General features: G+C 38.1%; 2 protein-coding genes across 2 annotated transcripts in view; both read left to right on the forward strand.

Annotated features, from left to right (window-relative positions):
• Positions 1 to 578: 578 nt before the first annotated feature.
• On the forward strand, positions 579 to 4,549 carry rps16 (ribosomal protein S16). The gene is made up of 6 exons (XM_003221125.4): positions 579 to 729; positions 846 to 898; positions 2,539 to 2,640; positions 3,490 to 3,586; positions 4,113 to 4,160; positions 4,350 to 4,549. Exons 2-6 carry the CDS (start codon positions 851 to 853, stop codon positions 4,493 to 4,495), a joined length of 441 nt encoding a protein of 146 aa, XP_003221173.1. The 5' UTR covers positions 579 to 729; positions 846 to 850; the 3' UTR covers positions 4,496 to 4,549.
• Positions 4,550 to 8,519: 3,970 nt separating this feature from the next.
• The window catches only part of otogl (otogelin like), a 102,569-nt gene continuing 90,913 nt past the window's right edge, over positions 8,520 to 20,175 (forward strand). Inside the window, exons 1-6 of the mRNA XM_062982742.1 lie at positions 8,520 to 8,532; positions 14,043 to 14,141; positions 16,357 to 16,511; positions 17,470 to 17,591; positions 18,115 to 18,320; positions 19,980 to 20,107. Of these exons, the coding sequence (XP_062838812.1) occupies positions 8,520 to 8,532; positions 14,043 to 14,141; positions 16,357 to 16,511; positions 17,470 to 17,591; positions 18,115 to 18,320; positions 19,980 to 20,107 (723 nt within the window). The remainder of the gene's footprint in view (positions 8,533 to 14,042; positions 14,142 to 16,356; positions 16,512 to 17,469; positions 17,592 to 18,114; positions 18,321 to 19,979; positions 20,108 to 20,175) is intronic.

The raw sequence follows: 20,175 nt of genomic DNA on the forward strand, positions 1-20,175 counted from the left end.
TTGGCCAGCTTGATTAGCACTGAATAGCCTGGCAGCTAAAATAGGAGCCACGGTGGCGATGTGCGTTAAAGCGCTGAGCTGCTGAACTTGCAGACCGAAAGGTCCCAGGTTCAAACCCTGGGAGCGGCGGGAGCAGCCGCTGTTAGCTCCAGCTCCTGCCAGCCTAGCAGTTCGAAAACATGCCAATGTGAGTAGATCAATAAGTACCACTCTGGCGGGAAGGTAACGGCGCTCCATGCAGTCATGCCGGCCACATGACCTTGGAGGTGTCTACGGACAACGCCGGCTCTTCGGCTTAGACATGGAGATGAGCACCAACCCCCAGAGTCAGACATGACTGGACTTAACGTCAGGGGAAACCTTTACCTTTACTAGCCTGGCAGCTTCAAAGCCTAGCTGTTTCCTGCCTGAGGGAATTCTTTGTTGGGAGGCGCTTCTGAAACATGGCCATACAGCCCGGAAAACTCACAGCAACCTAGTGATTCCGGCCATGAAAGCCTCCGATAACACAAAAGATAAATTTATCACTCAAACCCTCCGCTCTCGATCCCTCAAGCTATTGAAGGTAAAACCAGACTCGCCCGCCAAGCCTGCCGTAAAGCAAACAAGCGCGTTGATAGTGTCGCACTACCGGAAGTGACGCCACGCTCCGCGCCTCGCGCCGGCCCCTGTGAAAGCAGCGTGGGAAACCCTGTCCTTCCTTTTGCGGCTGCTCTCCCGGACAGTTGGGTGAGTCTCGGAGTGGCTCTGTTGGGCCTCGGCCGGCTGTTTTCCCCTCGTAGGGCTTCCACGTTGTTCGTTTACTCACCGCCGTGTTCTTTCTCTCTCCCGCTTCCTTTCCGCAGGCGCCATGCCGGCCAAGGGACCTCTCCAGAGCGTGCAGGTTTTCGGCAGGAAGGTGAGGCCTAGTTCCTTTCCCCACTCGCTTGTTGCTTCCCTTGGGGTGGCGTTGCTGAGGATGTCGTGGCAAAGCGGGGGCGCCTTCCTTTTGTGCCCGCTCTTAACTGCCGTGGCTTCGTGCTATGGAATTCCTGGGTTTGGAACTTGGTGACTATTCTGGCAGAGAGGGCCGCAGACCTTGTAAATCCGGAACTCTCCTAAGTCCATAGCATTGAACCGAAACGGTTGAACTGGGTATCCAAGCTGCATTAATTCTACAATGGAAATTTATTATTTATTTATTTAAAACATTTATATTCCACCCTTCTCACTCTGAAGGGGACTCAGGGCAGAGCACAACATATGTACGACAAGCATTCCACGCCAGGACATAAAATAATTATAAATATACACAACATTAAAATCAGTTCTATCTACTTTAAAATTAGCAGTTTAAACGAACTCAGGACACCATGCTGGTGCCGGTCATCTGCTATTGTCTCATTGCACACTAGGCCTCACACAGCCACGTTTCCTCATGGGCTAGGACTCCAAAGGGAGGGCCATGCTCCTTAGAGATGGGACACTTTATATACACGTATTTTAAAGGTAATTTAGTAACAAAAGGAAGTTGCAGATCGCATTGTTCCCCAGGTGCATCAGTGGCACAGGTTGAGCATCCCTTATCCAAAATGCTTGGGGCCAGCAGTGGCTCTTGGACTGTAACAAAGGATTCCCCCCAGGCAGGAAGCAGCCAGGGTTTGAAGCTGCAAGGTTATTCAGTGCTAATCAAGCTGTTCAGCTGCAACATTCACACTTGCCTCAGGTAGACAAGAGTTCTTTCTCCCACCCTGGACATTCCACAGATATATCAAAACCACATGACTAGTTTCCAAAAAACTTCGCAACCGCCGAGGATGCCTGCCATTGATGTGGGTGAAACGTCAGGAGAGAATGCTTCTGTAACATGGCCATAAAGCTCGGAAAACATAGCAACCCGGCTTTTGAACTTCTTCAGATTTTTCAGTGGTTCTCAATGTAGGTTTCCCAGATGTTTTTGGCCTACAACTCCCAGAAATCCCAGCTAATTTACCAGCTGTTAGGAATTTTGGGAGTTGAAGGCCGAAAACATCTGGGGACCCCACGTTGAAAACCACTGCTGTATTTGCTTGCACTGTATATGCAGTGAGCTACCTGCAAATACATACATGTTCTACACATAGCTTGAAAATTATTCTGTAGTATTATTTTAGTAACTGTGCACTAAATATTGAATCATCAGAAAACTAAAGTGCCACTCTCTCAGCCTCCCACGTGGACAATTTTGAATTTTAGAGTATTTTGGAATTCCAGATAAGATGCTCCACCTGTGTTTGTTTTCATGTTTTAATATTAGTTGTAGACCATTTCAGAAAATTTGTTGGAAGCAGGATATAAATATTTCAAATTTAAATACATAGTACACTTAATATGCAAAGGGTCTTGTAATAGGTTGAAACCTTTTTACTGTGGTTTTAGTCACAGTTAAAACTATATTGTTAATGATTGATATTTTGAGTATAGAGGCATACTTCAGAAACTTCACTAGTTGCCATGACTAACTCTACTTGTGCAAATCTTATATTGTAATTACTGATTTTTAAATTCATTTTATTTTAGAAAACTGCTACTGCAGTAGCTCACTGCAAAAGAGGAAATGGCCTTATCAAGGTTAATGGCAGACCTCTGGAAATGATAGAGCCCAGAACTTTGCAGTATAAAGTAAGTTTATGCTTATGCTTCATGAACATCAAAAATATTTCACATTTAATATGTATAGTGGATGACTGTCTACTGTTTTTACTAATTTGGTTATGTTGCTGAAATTGGCATGGTTGCAAATGGAAAGGAAGCTGTTAGCTTTATGTTTCTTTTAATACATAGGAATATCTTTAATTCATTTGCTAAATCCCATTGATTGCAGTACCCTATCCATTCAAACATGTGAAATAAAAAAGCTGAGATAATTCTGCATTGAATGAATTGTGCTAGTTTACAAAAGCCTATGTTAAATAGATGGGTACAAGACTTTTTGTTGATGTTGGGCTTGATAAGTACTGTATTTCACAGATGTTTGGCTATATGTTCAATTGTGTTAAGATTGTCTATAGAAATACCAGTAAGTCAACTCCCCTTCTTGGCTATGTGGGGATTAGGGGCAAAGGGCAGTAAAATTTCAAATCCATTAACAGCAGCAAGTTAACTACCATTATGATCTAGGCTGTCTATCTTGTGTGAGGCCGATTGCCTGTTTCTTAGCAGAGAACATTTAATTTCTAAAGTGTGTATTGTTATTTGCTACATCTAGAAAAACTTTTAAGTGCTGTATATGTAAAACTTGCCAGTTGTAGTCCAAATGAAAGAGTTTCTTCCTTATTGGCAGTAGAAACCTCAAAATAATTATATCCTAGTCCATTATAAGGCATATTTAATAAGTTTAGTTTAATAATGGTAGACAAGTTGGTGGGCCAAGGAGTAGTTTGACCTTTTTTCCTAATTGCCATAGTTTAAGCATGTTGATTTTTAAAGAATGCTTAAACCTTTTAGAACTAAACTGTTTTCTTTTTTTAGCTGCTTGAACCAGTTCTTCTTTTGGGCAAGGAGCGCTTCGCAGGAGTTGACATCAGAGTCCGTGTGAAGGGTGGTGGTCATGTAGCGCAAATATATGGTAAGAGTTTATGAGTAATTTCATTTCTTTGAATGGGAAAAGCATAGGATTTGCATATATAAATTGTTAACAATCCTTATTTTTGTAAATTAAGTATAAAAATGCTTGATAAGTTCTGATTAAATTGTTGGTCACCTGTCTGTCAGCAGTGTTTTTGCGGTCCTGAATGTACTCCCTTTATTTTATTTACTGTATTTATTTTCCACCCTAGTGAAATAGTTATAGAACATTTTTATCTCCATTACAAAAGGAAAGAGGCCTTTTCACAGACAAGGAGGTGGCTATAATGGAGGTAGCCCTCCAAATTCCATTTCAGATGAATGTCTATAGTGTGGTTGCTTCTTTAATTAACTTTTGTCTATTACTTGTTTCAATTTTAAAATTATAAGCTGTTTTGGGTGCTATTGTGGGAGAAAGGTATAATGTTAAGTAAATAAAAACCAATATATAGATGAATATGGTTAATAGATATGTTTTCTGAAAATTATAAACCAACTCCTAGAATTTCATTTTTTTTCTTTTGCAGCAATTCGGCAATCCATTTCCAAAGCATTGGTGGCTTATTACCAGAAATGTAAGTTCTTTAAAAATCCATGACTTGAAGCATGCATAGTAGCAATTTATTAATTCTGGCTCAACACTCAATCTGAAACAAGATGTCTCCTGGTAAACGTAATACCAAATTATGCTTGTGAACTAGATCCAGCATTGAACATAGTTGAAAGTTTTGGTAACTAATACAGACATTTTTTTATTTCCCAAGATGTGGATGAGGCTTCCAAGAAGGAGATAAAGGATATCCTTATCCAGTATGACAGGACTCTGTTGGTTGCTGATCCTCGTCGTTGTGAGTCCAAGAAGTTTGGTGGACCTGGTGCTCGTGCCCGTTACCAGAAGTCTTACCGTTAAAAAGAAAATTTTACATTTGTCTTTTCAAATAAAAATGACAGAAATTTAATACCATTTTTTCGTTTGTCTGAAATCTCTGCTTTAATTCTCATGCATATTTGCTCATTTGAGTAGAACAGCAATCTAATTGTCAGAATTAAGAGATACAACAGTTCAAAACTGAGATCAGTGTATTTGTGACTGAGCAGTAGTCACTGAAATAGCAGCTGTCTCACCCAAGGTTGGGACCTAAAAGCAGTTCGCGATGTAAAAAGCTATAAAAACATACAAAAGGTAGAGATTGAAAATAAATTAAACTCAATACAACTGTTAGGACATTTAAATACAATTAAAATATAAATCTGTGAAAATAATACAGTTTTATTTATATCCCGCCCCCTCTCGCAGAAGGGACTCAGGGTAGCTTACATCAAGTAACTATAAGTAGTTACTTGCTGTATACTATAAACCAATTAAAACTGCAACGTGTTCTTCAAAACGTTCTGTTTTTATAGCTTGTCTGAAGATAAAGGTTTTAGCTGGACACTGGAAGAAGGCCATTCTGACATCCAAAGTTCCAGTGTTGAGGGTCAGCCACCTCTTGCATCCTCACCAATTAGGCTTGTGATGATGGTTGGACAGAGAAAAGCCTCATGATGAAAGCGAGGTGGCACCAATGCAGTTTTCTACATGTGATTTAGAACTGAGCTGTGAAAACTCAATAGAAAAGAGTTATGGAGAAGAAACACACCTTTGATGTCCATCTGTCCTTATAATCTTGAGATCTAAAACAATTATGGAAAATGGCTGCGTCTTCATCAAGGGGTTCCTAATAAGTGAGGCTATTTTATATAAAGTGTTTTTCTGTCATTTGAATTTTTTTTCTTTGAGGGAAACACTATTATTTTGACATCCTACCTAATCAATACTTGTACAAAGTAATGCCAGCTCTAAAGTGAGTTTAATCCTGTACATGGTTCCTGTGCTGCCACTGTTTCAGTTCTTCCTGGAGGAATGCATCCAGAAGGTCATACTCCTTGGTCAACACCTTGGTCATCAGCCTGTGGTGTTCCTCTTGGTTTGGTTTAGTTTTCTATAATATTTAACATATCCATGAAACCTCTGGGAGAAGTCTAGAGATTTGGGGTTTGGTGTCATCAGTACAGTTATATCACTCTCCCTTCTGTTTTACTCCAAGGAAGCTATTTGGGTACTACACCAGCTTCTGTTGTCAATTACACATGAGATAGGGGGTAAACAGATTGAAGTTTAATCCAAACAAGACAGAATGCTCCTGATCAGTTGGAAAATAGAGCAAGGAATAGGGATTCCCTCTGTGTTCGTTGGAATTACATTCCAAAACAAAAGTAAAAAAACCTAATGCATGACTGCAAAACATAGATACAGAATCACAATTATAGGATGAAAATGGCAAACTAAATGCAAGAGCATCCAATTGTATGATACGAACATTAGATTCTAACAAAGGAATATGTTACAAAATTAATAGTTACAAAACAGTCTGATATGATGAACTAAACATGGATTAGAATCAATGAGTGAGAAGACAGTAAAATAATAGAAAACGGCAACATATATGCTGAATTTCTAGGTTATATCTTGTTTCAATGTATCTTCTTTAGTAAACTTTTCGTTGCACTGCTAATTGTGAGGAAAATGTTCCAACTGCCCCAAAATATTACATGTTATGGCTCAAGACTTGACCTCTTCATAATAGTTGTGGCTATGTTCCCTTGAAATCTTAGGTTCATTTACTGTTGAACTCAGCTCTGACATGGGGGGTCCAGTTTCAGCAGCGGTCAGGAGGGCCTTTGTACAATTAAAATTAGTGTGCCAATTGAGGTTCTAGACCCCTATTTTAATAACATAATGACTCCTTGTAGAGCCCCATCAACTATATTTATTCCAGTATAGAAAACTAGCATGATGTATTGTAGGCTTGTCCGTGGTTTTTGTTTTCTGTTTTCTTTGGTACTTCAGGAGTCCGTAATGGTAAGGACCCTCCCGGTATGAAAGCCCGGCGGACACAAAAGCAAGTGGGAGCCGATCTCAGCTCCTCCTACTCCAGCGTTGCAGTTGAATCTTTTTGATTTTGCTTTATTTTCCTGATTCTTTTTATTTATTGGGACTGACTGGGAGTTGGGAACCTGAGGGACGATGGGTGGGATGCGCATGCATTTGGGGGCTTTCACCCTTTTTGCTTCTTTTTCTTTTTCTATTCCTCTCCTTCAGGAAATACTTCTAAAATACTATTAATAATAGTAATCCCAGCAAACAAAAAGGAGAAGCCTACCTCTCCTCTAGAGGAGAAAGCAGAAACAGCTTTTAGGAAGCAAAACCCAAGCAGAAAAAAAGTTTGCAGCCTTGCAAGCAAGTGATAGGATTTGTAAGGTAGTCCAGGGAGGATAGTTCGACTGAGCTCCAGGTCACCGCTTTTCTTTCCTTGGGCCTCTTTAAAATGCCTTGGAAAGCTGCTGGTGCTGGGAGAAGAAAATGTGCACACCTGCATCTCCTCTACAGTAGAACAGCTTTAAGAAGCAGTAAACCCAGACTCTACAAACAGAAGGAAAAAGATACAGAAACTTAAGAGTGGTAATTCTGATGCTCTTTTAAATCTAGGTCTTAATGAAGGATATAGAAGGGGAACCTGTGGGAAGTTCCCCCCAAAATGGGGTGGCTAGTTTGCTTTCTTAACCCCATGGCTGAGGCTCACTTGAAGGGAAGAAAGGAAAGGTTTTCAGGGGAAAGGGGAGCCTCATAAGTTCCCCATTTCTGCCAATAGACCGAACATATCTATTTTCTCAGATGCTGAACAAAAACACCCATTTGGCAGCATGCCCGTTTTCAGGTGGCACTGGAAAATGGATATGGGGGGCTTCTGGTATCCGGCAAGTAGAAACGGATAGCAATTCACCCGAAATGCACAAGCCCAGTGTACTGGTTTGAGTGTTGGACTAAGACACTTAGAAAACAGGATTCAAATCCTCATGGAAACTTACTAGGTAACCTTGAAAAAGTCACATTCTCTCAGCTTCAGAGGAAATCAGAGATGCAAATCCCCTCTGAACAAATTATGCCCTTAAAAGCCCCTGATATGGTTAATATAAGTAAGAAATGAAGACACACAACAAGAAGAGTTATAAGTAGTTAGAACACCTTAGGTTATCTATAGTTCTACATAAATGGCTTGAAAATACTTAATACTATTTTGCAGCACTCAGAAAATCAATTACTGTTTAGTAGGGAATAAAGGTAATGCATTTGCTATCATTGCTTACAAAAATTGTGTGCTGCAACCAGAAGCTGGGGAAAGTATTTTATTGGAGCCACAATATAACAAGACAGATACAATTTGGTAACTCTTTTCATACACTTGTATTGCTAAATCACTTATCCAATTGAAGTAGCTGAATCCTAAAACGTTGATGGCAATTTGCTGAATATGGAGAGTCAGTTGACAAAACACTAGTTGTTGAATGATGCTGTTGCATCACATACTTGTTCAGTTGAACTTGTAACATTCCTCTCCTGCATTTTATAGAGCTTTTCTGAATAATGCTCAGGCAATCAGTATGATTCCATCTATAAAATGGGAAATTGCTTGAGACATCTACCTAGAAAAAGTAGAATCATTAGCTAACTGCATGGTAGCTATCAGTGTAAAGGGGATAATAAAAAATTTAACAGATCTTGTTATTTATCTTATAGGTTAAAAAAAAAAACCCTTCAAGATGGAAATAAAAGGAATAATTCTGGGAGAAACAGGCCACAGCACTTTTCTAGATCACTTGTTGGGCTGGATCATCAAATGGTTAAATTAAGATTTAGTTACAAATGAATATTTTCCAAAGCAAAGAGACATCCTGGCTATCAAAACTACAGGATTGTTTAAAAAGCTAATGAAAACTACTGAAAGTCTGAACTCTAAGTTGCTTGTAATATGAAAATTACCAAGAAAAAAGAAGAAAATTTGATCAGCACAGGCTTCAAAGCAGACAGATGCAAAATGATCTCTCACGGTATCATGGTACGGCAAGGTTTCTTTCTGTGTCACTGTCCCCAAGCGTTATAAAGGGTCGATTCAGTCCAAAAGAGGAGTAGGAACGTAGGGTCTCATGTAACTAATACGGACTCAGGTAAGGAGCTACCATGCATTACTAATGAGACAAACCCAGCCAAAACGTATGTAGCATTTCCAAAGCTCTAAAAAAAGCTTGAGCGCAACAAAGCAAAGCTCCATTTTGTTTATTTTTGTTCTTTTCTATTTCAGTTAATTGTATTTACAAGGACTCATGCAGGACGTTAACTTTTAAGATGCTATCATAGTTAAGAGCACTCACATTAAGAAGCTGCATTGAAATGAACATTGTGAGAAAAATCAATTTCATGATACCGTGGGATATAGTTTGGCTTCATTTTCTGTTCTTTTGTTTGGAAGGTAAGTTATTTTGGACTGCGAGACAGTTATACAATCTTTGTCAGAGAGTTTTCCCTTTGGGAAAAAACGTAGTGTCTAAAGAAATTGAAGCTTGTACTTTGTTTTGTTATTATTTTGACCTGTCAGAGAATAAATTAATTATCTCTTCCTTTACTGCTGCTTTTATTGGTTTTATAGTGTTTTAGTAGGCATCTGTCATTTATTTATTTTAGATTTCTATAATATTTTGAATTGTGTGTTTGGTATAAACAGCCTCATTATACCTTGATGTTTAGCCCATCCTTTTACATAGATTATTATTACAAGGCAAAAACACTACTTTGGATCTAACAAGGGCAGTGGTGCTGTTTAAAAGGTGGTCCAAAGTGATGGGTTTGGATTATTATTATTATTTTAAAGGAAAAAGACTATTTTGGATATAACAAGAATGTGTACATAGTAAACATTCAGTAGGGAAAGCACACAAAGACTTACTTTTGAGGACACAATGAATACAGTAGGATAGTAGTAGAATTTTTGAGTAAACATGCATTGGTTTGCATGGTATTTTAGCTAGCCTTTCTAGATTTTTCATAAGAAAATATAGCATTTTTCACAATTATTCTTTACCTGCAGTCTGTTGCAACCTTAGAATAAATATTTAATATTAGATAAAATACTAGGAAGTGCTTTCTTTACTTTTGCAAATAATATTTTAGATATTTTGAAAAAATTTACTTAAAAATTAGGATTTTCATATGACCATGATAAATTAATATAAATATCTCCAATAGTAGAAAGGCATGCAGTAAATTTGGATTGCAAAAAATGTTTTATTTTCATAGTCCAAAAAACATACCAAAGTGTATATTTCAAATAAGAAGGACATTCATATTAATAACAGTGAACTTGACCCTTCAGGAATTGTGAATGAATCATTGCGTTGTAACCAAATATAACTTCATGTATGTGCTGTATGAACACTACTTTCTCTAGGTGTTCAAGTGAAGGGTACCCCAAATTCTAAAAAACGTCAGTCTCTTGAAAAAGCAGGCCTATGTCACTATAAAGACCAATCCAAACAATATTGTTTTACTTTTAAGAAATATTTCATCTGGATGCAACTGACAATCCTGTCCATCCTTTTTGAAAGAACATAACTTATTCTTGCTTTTAAAACTGGACTGTTGATGAATGGTGCTTTTCTGAACTCAGCCTATAGAGTAGATTCAAGGAGAGAGAGACTGATGTTCCCTATTTATATTTTAACAGGATCTGTTGGCGAATTACCTCTTCTGAAAAGAACTTCAGGGTGAGTATGAATTCCTCATTTGCACCTGACCGCTCATTTTGTAAGGCATTGTGACACTACTGTAATACACTGTAGAATTGGGGAAAAAATGAAGAATTTATATTTTAAACAGTTTTTTTTTTCATATTCAGGAATATTTTTCTGGCAAAAAGATTGCTAGTATGCTCTTTTTTCATTGTCACATCTGTTTTGTAACTGGAAATTCAGTAACTCAGATGAATGACTCTTAACCAGTTTGGGGTAACTGATGTCTTTCACACATGGTAGATGGCAATGGTGGGTGTATATTACCTGATTCCACTCTATGTATGTTTGGAAGGAAACAATAGTTTGATAATAAACTGAAGCAAAATCAGATCAGTTCAAAGATTGTGTGTCCTTGGATTGGGGTAGACAATGAATATCTGATGGCCATCAATTACTTAGAATTCTCATAAGCAAAAAATGGACTATGAGAAAATGTCTAATAACAATAATTCAAACAACTGTTTCTGTTCAAGGATGTTGGTGTGGGAAATGGAATGGATCTACACTGACCTGCTAAGCCAGGGCCAATCTAGCATGATGTAAGGTAGATCAGCCCTGAGATTGTTCCCACAGGCACCCTCCCACAGCTGCTGCAGAGATGGGAGGGAGTCTCAACTACCCAGTGGTGCAGAACTTGGTTTGGTGCTGTTGGACGGCCACCCTTACCATCCCTTTTCATTCTCTGTCTTGCTGAAGTCTCTGCCTACGACATAGATCCTACTAGTCAATCGTCACATCCAGTGACATCAGCCGGAGCGACGGGGTGGCAAGGGAGGGGGGACAGAAGGAATAACCTCCTCTTCTCTCCCTTCCTTCCCTGATTGCTTCAACATTGGCCAACATTATTGAAGGTGACGGCCTTCATGTTGCAACTGGAGACTGCCGTGACATGAAGAATAGGAGGGCCCAGAAAACATGAATGGCAATGAAAACATTTGCACCAATTCCATCTCTAAATTGGCCCAATTGTTTATATTGGCTCAAAGTCAGTGGATACTTTGAATTTCAGGCCCTTCTACAGTAAGAGTTCAGTTTAGATGCGCCCATGGAAGATTTCCATTGTATTATTTAGTTTTAATTTCCATGTGACCCTGTTTGCTATAGGACCGGTAACAGACTGCAGAACGGGAACTAGATAACATTCAGCATTAAGCTATATCTAAGGAAATGTAAAAAAAAAAACCAAAAAACAAAACCCTTGTTGAAATCTTTGATGGGTGTATTGGTGATGATAAAGCTATTGGACATAAATTAAGTCACCTTCTGCAAATGTATATATTTTGAGAAAAATGAAATCATGTATTTCAGCATTTCTTGTCCCACATTCATCTGCAGCTGTTTACATTCTCAAATAATGTATCTTCAGTATTAATTTCACAGAAACAAAACTGAAGAGATGTTGCTTAGATCTTCAAAATCTACACAATCCTAAGCTAAAGAAATTTGTATCATATAATGTCCAGATCATCAAATTACCTTTCTTCACTGGAAGTCTTAATTTAGAGATCATACTGCTATTTTTTGAGAACACTGACCACTATGTTGAGAGAGATTTCTACCTTTGAGAAGGGGGTTGGACTAAATACTGATTTTGCCATTTTAAAGAAAGGACATGATATCACTGCATTGTTGGATATAATGAGACTTGTGCACCAATGGATTTGGGTATCCACTATCTACAGAGGGCACTGAAACCAAACCCCAAATACCAATGGTACCAATTGTTTCATTTGTTTAGACCAGTGATTCCCAACCTGGGGTCCCCAGATGTTTTTGGCCTTCAGCTCCCAGAAATCCTAACAGCAGGTAAACTTCCTGGGATTTCTGGGAGTTGTAGGCCAAAAACATCTGGGGATCCCAGGTTGGGAATCACTGGTTTAGACCCATTGGTTTTATCATTGTATAAAATGGGAAGTGAAATCAATATGTAAAACCTCTGCTTATGTAAAAACCTTGCTTCTTTTTAAAAATTAGCTATAATCTACCCACATTTTAATGATTTCCTCTCATTAGAAATACTTCACAGTTTGTGTCCATGAGCAAAAATTTGAGCTGTTTTCTATTTTGTTAAATCCAAAAAGAGAAAACAGAAGTGAATGTTAACTTCTAAAAAAACGAACACTAATCCAATAAAGGTGTCTTTAATAATGTGAGAGAAATCTGAGAGAAACGCCTCTCTCACGGGAGCTTGCTTATTCAGGTTGCTTTGAAATATTTGATTATACAAGATTCTTTTTGTTTTCTTCCAGGAATGAATTTAATGCAATTCGTCAGAAAAGAGATCTCTTAGTAGTTGAGGTAAGTTAGACTACAAAAGGAAGGAAAGAAAAAACCCACACGCCCACACCCATCTGCCTACTAAGGGCAGTTTGCTATTTCTACAATGAAGTCTTTGTACAACGGGATGAAAATGTTAATAACATGGCAGGACAAGGAGGAGAAGCTTTTCCATACCTGTTTTTCTGCAGCTCTCAAAATGCAAACCTACATTCAACTATTCATTCATTCATTCTTTGCAAATCGCTTCTAGAATTAACCACTGCAACAAACTAAGTGACGTACATCAAGCGGAAAAAGAGGCCTTTTCACTGTTATCTCTTTTGTAAGAGCAAACAAAAAAGACTTGGAATTTTGTTAGTGCTTGGCACAAAGCACAACCATGAAACAGTAGATGGGCTGTTTTGCAAATGGTGTTGTTGCTGTGACAGACTCTGCTCAGCTCTCCAATGGGTTCCCAGGACAGAGATGGTACTTGTGAAAAGAGTTCTCCTTGGTTTACATCCATTGTGATGCAGAGGTCTGAAAAGTAATGTTTTAGATGACTTTTTTCAGGAATCTCCAGCCACCATGGCAAGTAGCTTTTCCATGTAAGACCAAGCAGGCTTCTAATACCACAGTTTCCGTGTATTCTTTCCATGCCTTCAACCACTCTAATTATCTTTGGGATATGTTTGCTTTAAGTCGTAGAAAGAGGCCAGTAACAAGTAAAATTATTATTGTTGTTGTTGTTGTTCTAAGATCATCTGGAGAGGCCCTTTTCTCTGTCCCACCACCTTCTCAGGCTCATTTGGTGAAACAAAGGAGAGGGCCTTTTTGACAGCTGTTCCCAGGCTTGGAGTTCTCTCCCTAGAGTTCTCTCCCCCTCCTTGCTCTTCTTCTATCAGCCATCAGGTTTTTAAAACAGACTAGATTGGACTTTTAATGCCTTTTTAAAGGTTTGTGCACATGCGTTTCAGACAGATATGCATTATTTGCATTTGTTTCTGCTTATCTCGTAGACTACTGCAGTTTCTTCTGGAGCTCCCATTCATGAAGCCTTTTCTCACCCTCAGAATTCATCAGGAAGTTAGTATCATTTTCTTGCCTCTTGGAAAAACTATACCTTAATTATTATTGGTTGTGATTCTATATAATTCTAATGTAATGCTATTAACTCATCTATAACATACTTCTTTATAATGCATTTCAAGGGATGAAGATATCCCCCTAAAACATCAGGTGTAAAAGAGAAGATGTAACAACTAGTCTAGAGACTAGTGTAGTGCAGTAGTTTGAGTGTCGAAAGATGACTCTGGAGACAAGGGTTTGAATTCCCACTTGGTGATGAAACCCATCTCCCTCTTGAACAAATTCTGCCAAGAAAACCTTGTGATAGATTTGTGTTAGAGTCACCATAAGTCAGGTGTGTTGGCTTACAACTTCAATTTGGAGGATATGAGGCTGGGGAAGGCCGATTTAAGATGTCAATATAGTTGTAATGCTTATTTACAGCTGATTTTTTGCTTATGCAGGTTCTTGCCCTCAGGATTGCCTTAATGGAGCAGTTTGCACTGAGGCAGGAGTGTGTGACTGTGAGACATTTCAGGCGCAGGGGGAACGGTGCCAAATTGGTAAGTTCCAGTAAGAATTTATAGAGCCAAATTTCATATAAATGTAAACTGTTAAACCTAATTTATTAAAATAATAGTAAACATAATGCTTTGACAACACATTACCAATTTTTTTATTGAAAATACATTGCAGCTTAGTGCAAGCATACAAATTTCACAAGATCTGGGTATGATACACAGCAAAATATATTTGTATAAACAAGCTCTAATGTGGTCTGCAATGTTCTTAATTTAATCCAATGGACTTCTGTGCTAAGTTTTCAGAGGAAATGCACAAATATTCTTTTTAAATGGATTAAACAACATTAAAGTCTTTAGAAACATACAAAGAAATAAACAATTAAGGATCAAAGGCCAGATAGAGTAATGCAGTTTTAAGTACTGAATGGAGGAGGGATGGAAACTGGTCTCTTTTGGGAAGGGAGTTCTATAACCCAGATATTGCTTTTGGGAAAATCTTGTGATATATTTTGGTCATATAGACTGTCCCAGATTGGGTGGTTCCCCAAATAAGTCTCCAGTGAGAACTTTTGATTCTGAGCACATTTGTATGGGAGGAGTTGCTCTTTCAAAGACCCTCCATGGCATTTATGGTTTCTGTAGATACAAACTTGGACCCTGAATTTAGTGTGAAAGCAGATTCGTAGCCAGGATACTTCATGTAAAACTGATATATGTAGTCTTTAAAGTGAATGCCAGTAACAGCCTTGCTACTGCATTGCAAGTGCAGACAGAGGAATTGAGCGTCCTAGGATGCTTTCACTCTGGCTTCTGAATGAAACGCCATGCCAGTCATCACACAATGTCATGTGACTTCTGGCGGAGGCCCCATCCCCAGCTGGGGTGAAAGTGTCACGAGAAGCTTCTCCAACAACACAAGAGCCAGGAAGGCGATGCTGCCCCCATGTGATGGGGAAAGCATCGTCGAGGGGGAGCTATCCATGGGGCGCCAGATTTGTCCCACTGCCCCTCTCCTTTCACCACAATTCCAGACAAAGCAGAATGCTTCACCTGGCCTTTGGGATGAGACCATTGGACTGCATTAGTAATGACACACATTTTTAACTTGTCTGTAAAATTATGAATTTCATAGCATTTCTTAAACATGAAGTACCCAGAAGTGGTTTGTCATTGCCTTCCTGTGAAATACAACCTACAGCACCTGGTATTGCCTGGTAGTCTCAATTCTAAGAAGGAACCAGGCTTGAGTTTGCATAGTCAAAGTCCCCTCATGCAAACCTATAATTTCACCACACAGGGCTTTTGTAGTGTCCTAGGACATTTCCTCACCAGTCCAGCAACTGATGGGCATGCTGCCCATTGCATGATGTCGCTGGACTTCCAGCAGAGGCCCTGCCCACAACCGGAGTGGAAGCATCCTAGAAAACTTCCCACCAAACATGGAAGCCTTCCCAATGAAGCCAGCACAGATTTGCACCACTTTAATGATGCTTCTTCTGTGCGATGGTTGAAGTGTTGCCATGATGAAGCGGCATGCAGGGTGACAGTCACCCCTCATCCCTGCTTTTTTATCATGGAGGCTGGTGATTCCCCATGTGATGAAGTCCCTAATCTTTCAGAGGAAGTGGAATCATGTCCAGAATACATTATAATTCCAATCTCAGGTGTGCTTTTTTGATGATAAACAACAATTCTGCATTTTTTAGACTGAATTTCAATTTATTCATCATATCTAGTCCCTCCTGTTATTCACATAACCATTTAGGATTCTCCCAGTTTTTGGGACAGTTACGTCTCCTCTCAAACTGACGAGCTACCTCTTCTAGTGGCTTCTTTTAGATATTTAAAAGTATAAGAGAAAGTATTTAACCATGCAAAATCCCACAGGCTAATATTTACTTACAATTTATTTACAACATTTTTCCCCGCCTTTCTCACCCGAGGGGACTCAAGGCGGCTATCAGGGCGAAAAGGACTTCTCCATCACTGCAGATGTTAACCTAAAAAGGAACAGAAGGTGAAGCACTGTCAAACAGTTCCTCCATGTTCCATATAAATCTCATGACCCAGAAAGATACCATGATCAATAGCAGTGGACCCTACATTTCCAACTTCAAATTAGCTGCATGTATTATAGTTGTGGTAATTTTTGCAAAATATCAAGATAATAGCAACATTCAGAGTGGGTTCTGTTGCATTTATTCTCTTGGCTTTTATTACTACCCTTGTAAACAAATTCTCTATTGTCTTATAGTTGCAAATGCTGGCAAAGACAGAGATGGCATTTGCAAATCATGGGGGCAGTATCACTTTGAAACATTTGATGGCATCTACTACTACTTCCCAGGAAATTGTTCTTATATTTTCGTGAAAGACTGCGGTGATCCAGAGCCTCAATATACTGTGTGGGTAAGACAACATTTTGTTCAAGAAGGAAGTGATAGTAGTGAGAAAAATAAATGCAGCCCCCCTTAATTTCCTATAAAATTAGAATAACTGAATTATAGAATTGGAAGGGACCACACATGCCATCTAGTCCAACCACCACCCATGCAGGAAAAGCACAATCAAAGCACCCCTAACAGATGGCCAGACAGAATATCTTTAAAAGCTCCAAAGAAGGGGCCTCCATCATACTCTGGGGCAGTGAGTTCCACTATTGAACAACTCTTATGGTGAGGAAGTTTTCCCTAATGTTCTGGTGGAACCCACTTTCCTGTAATTTGAACTCACTGTTTCGAGTCCAAATCTCCAGGAAAGCAGAAAACAAGCCTGCTTCCTCTTCCTTATGACATTTTTTTACAAACATCTACAGTGAATAATCACTCAATTGACCTATTATCAGAAAATATTGTTTCATCTATTTAAAAATAGGAGAAAGACATGTAGATTTTGATGTAAGTCAGTCAAATGTTGCAAATTTATTGTGTGCAATCATTCTATGTGTTTTACTGTTATGGGCCTCCAAGTCATTTTCAAATTATGGTATCCCTAAGGTAAACATATCATGGGGTTTTCCGAGAGTTGCACTAGGTCAACCAGTGGGTTTCCATGGTCAAAGTAGAGAATTGAACACTGGCCTTAAGAGTCATAGTCAAATCCTCAAACCACTACACCATGCTGGTTTTCTGTTTAATGTATCATGAATTTTTCTTTTCTCACGCCTGAAGAAATCATAGTCATAACAAAAAGAATAATGTATTATTGGGTATGACTACACATAACACTTAATACTGGATCTTGCAGTAGGAACAGTTGATCACAAATATTTCTAGCTCTAGTAGTTCTGGATACAATTTTTGTGTTATGAAAATGCTGGGGAAAAATAAGTTTCTTACTACTGTTTATCTTTTTCTCTCTTTTGAAGATAAATAACAGCCCACATTGTGTTGGTTCAGTATACTCCTGTTTGCGGTCAATCAGCTTGTTTTTTTCAAATCATGAGGAAATACACATATTTCGGCATGAAGTAAGAAAGGGAAGAATCAGGTAAATAATCTAAAAACATATATTTCAAAGTGAAAAAATATATGAAATAAATGGATTTTCCCGAATACAACTCTATTCTATATACCATGAGCTAAATCCCTTTCCTACTTCCTGTAGGTTAGTCCCACTGAAACAATGGATTTTATATAATTTTTGACTTATTGCTATTGGTACTAACAATTGGATTCATGATGTGTGATGAACCATAATGTTGAAAATATGTTGGTTGATTATTGTGGTAAAGCTAATTTTTCAAAGTAATGTCATTTTCCCATTAAAATGTGAAAAAGAGAGGGCTGTATTAGTTTATTTGATGTAATGTCAATGTTTACATAATGAGAAGAGAAATTTATAATTAAAATGAAGAATCCAACTTTTGTAATTTTATTATAACTTGCATAATAATTTGATTTCTTTATTTTGTTTTATTTGTCCCAAGACAGAAGTTTTGAAAAGCAAAGATTTCTGTGTGATCAACTGAGTACAACAACAGCATAACATATAGTTTATTTTTCTTGTTTAGGTTGACATTGCCCCAGTCAATTGGAAATGTTTTCATTGAGAGATTAGCAGATTATATTCTGGTGAAAACTACCTTTGGCTTTTCCCTGGCTTGGGATGGAAACTCTGGAATTTACATTAAACTAACAGAAGAACACACAGGGAAAACATGTGGTCTCTGTGGAAATTATAACAACAATACATCAGATGATTTTGTAATACAAAATAGTAAGCACGTAATCTGTGTATATTATTTGTGACAGCACATTCTTAGATCATATTTATTTGCAATTCTTTGTGTTTGAAGGCAGTTAAACTAGCTGTAAATTGCAATTACATAAAATTTCCTCAGTATTTAAGGATAATATTTATATATAATGCTTTAGATACGGTAGTAGTTCTGAACCTTGAGCCCCTGGATGTTTGATTACAATTCATATAATTCCTAGCAGTCATGCCTGTGACCAGAGATCCTTATAGTTACCCCATAATTCAGTCAAAAAAGTTGCTCTCATTATGGCAGTTTATCTTTTCTTACTTTTTAATATCAAATCATGTCAAATCAAGAAAAGATATCAAGTCAATTCTACCACTCTACCAAAAGCATGTGAATTTACTTAAAATTTAAGGAGATATGCTTAGGGATGTAAGATATGCTTGGAGTTGGCATAGAAATATAATTGGGGAATTTGTGCTGCAGTAATTCATAATATGGCAAACCATTACGATGGACTGAAAATTCTGGTTATATAATGACTGAATGTTGGAAATGCCACTTTTTAAAGACACTTGATATAGCTTCCTGAAATGGGTCTGACATTTGCCATCCAATGAAAGGTTTTTATACTAAGTACCTCATCCGACAGGCAAATGGAAATTGAGGGGGAAAAAGGGGAAAAACAGAGAAAGTGGAGGGAACTGTCCTCTGTTCCCTACCATCTTTCCCTGTCTTCTGGGATGTCCTCCCATTCCACATGGCTTCCTATCCTTTCCTTGCTTTCCTTGTTCTTTAATTAATGGTCGTGTAACACCTGACTCTTTCAAATTCACTCTGGGCTCGGTTTCTCCATGTTGCCAAAACAGCCCCAGAGAGTCCTGCCAGAAGTTGCCCTACATCATGTGATGGGTTCCATTTTGGCAATGTGGAAAAACAAGGAGAAGACACAGATAATACTTCAGCTTAGTCTTTCTTCAGATTCCAGTTCCTCTGGTATTCTCAGACTTTCTTTTTGTAGTTATTTGGTATTTAAGCTTTCAATTCACAGTTGTGCTTTAAGTGGGAGGGATGTACCAACCTGTGTTTGCCCTAGGAAAGTCTGAATTAGGTTTTGTTTTGTATAGATTGTAAGCCAGCATTTACGATAAAGCGATTCTGATTTTCTATCAGCAAAAGGGCTGCTTTCTCTAATAAGAAATTCCTCTTATTAATTATTTAGTTAATGATGATATTTAGTTAATGATGACTAAAGTCCCCCTAGTACTTGGTCTCAACCTGATCACCCAAGAATCTGTCACTTATGCGTTACTAATATCCTAAATAAAGTCAATGATAGTATTGCCAGCTCCCTTAAATATCCCAACTCCATGTGTTTAAATATAGATTGTTCAATGTTGGGGTTCATTCTGTCACAATCATTTACAGCACAAGAATGTAGTTTTAGCCTTATGAATAAAAAGCATATAAAAAGAATGTAGTTTTAGGTTAAATATTGTTTCAGCCACACATATAATTACATTGAATGCTTTGCTTTAAAAGAGAACTTAGCAAAGTCAAGTTTAAAACTGGTTAGAAGTCTGAATAAGTAACTATATATTGTGATGTTACCTATACAAAAATATGGTGGCAAAATGTTGCTTGTTCTTGTGTAAAATTCTGTTTTTCATTAGATGACTACACAGAAGATATTGCTAAATTTGCAAACAGTTGGTTGGTGGAAACTCCAGATGATGCAGCTTGTGTAGCTACTCCCTCTGATTTTCCCAGCCCTTGCTATATTAATGCAGAATCTTATGAGGTAAATTGTCTAGTTTGCTATTTCGCATAATAATGGCCTCTACAAAATGTATTTTGTGAATGGAAGGA

Source organism: Anolis carolinensis, chromosome 5 (genome assembly GCF_035594765.1).
Source record: "Anolis carolinensis isolate JA03-04 chromosome 5, rAnoCar3.1.pri, whole genome shotgun sequence".
NCBI lineage: Eukaryota > Metazoa > Chordata > Lepidosauria > Squamata > Dactyloidae > Anolis > Anolis carolinensis.

Bases quoted from the DNA above. Each gene is read 5' to 3' on its own strand.
- rps16 (XM_003221125.4), top strand. From the start codon at position 851: ATGCCGGCCAAGGGACCTCTCCAGAGCGTGCAGGTTTTCGGCAGGAAG. The intron at 3,587-4,112 runs GTAAGAGTTTAT...TTTCTTTTGCAG, and splicing joins TCATGTAGCGCAAATATATG to CAATTCGGCAATCCATTTCC. The intron at 4,161-4,349 runs GTAAGTTCTTTA...TTATTTCCCAAG, and splicing joins GGTGGCTTATTACCAGAAAT to ATGTGGATGAGGCTTCCAAG.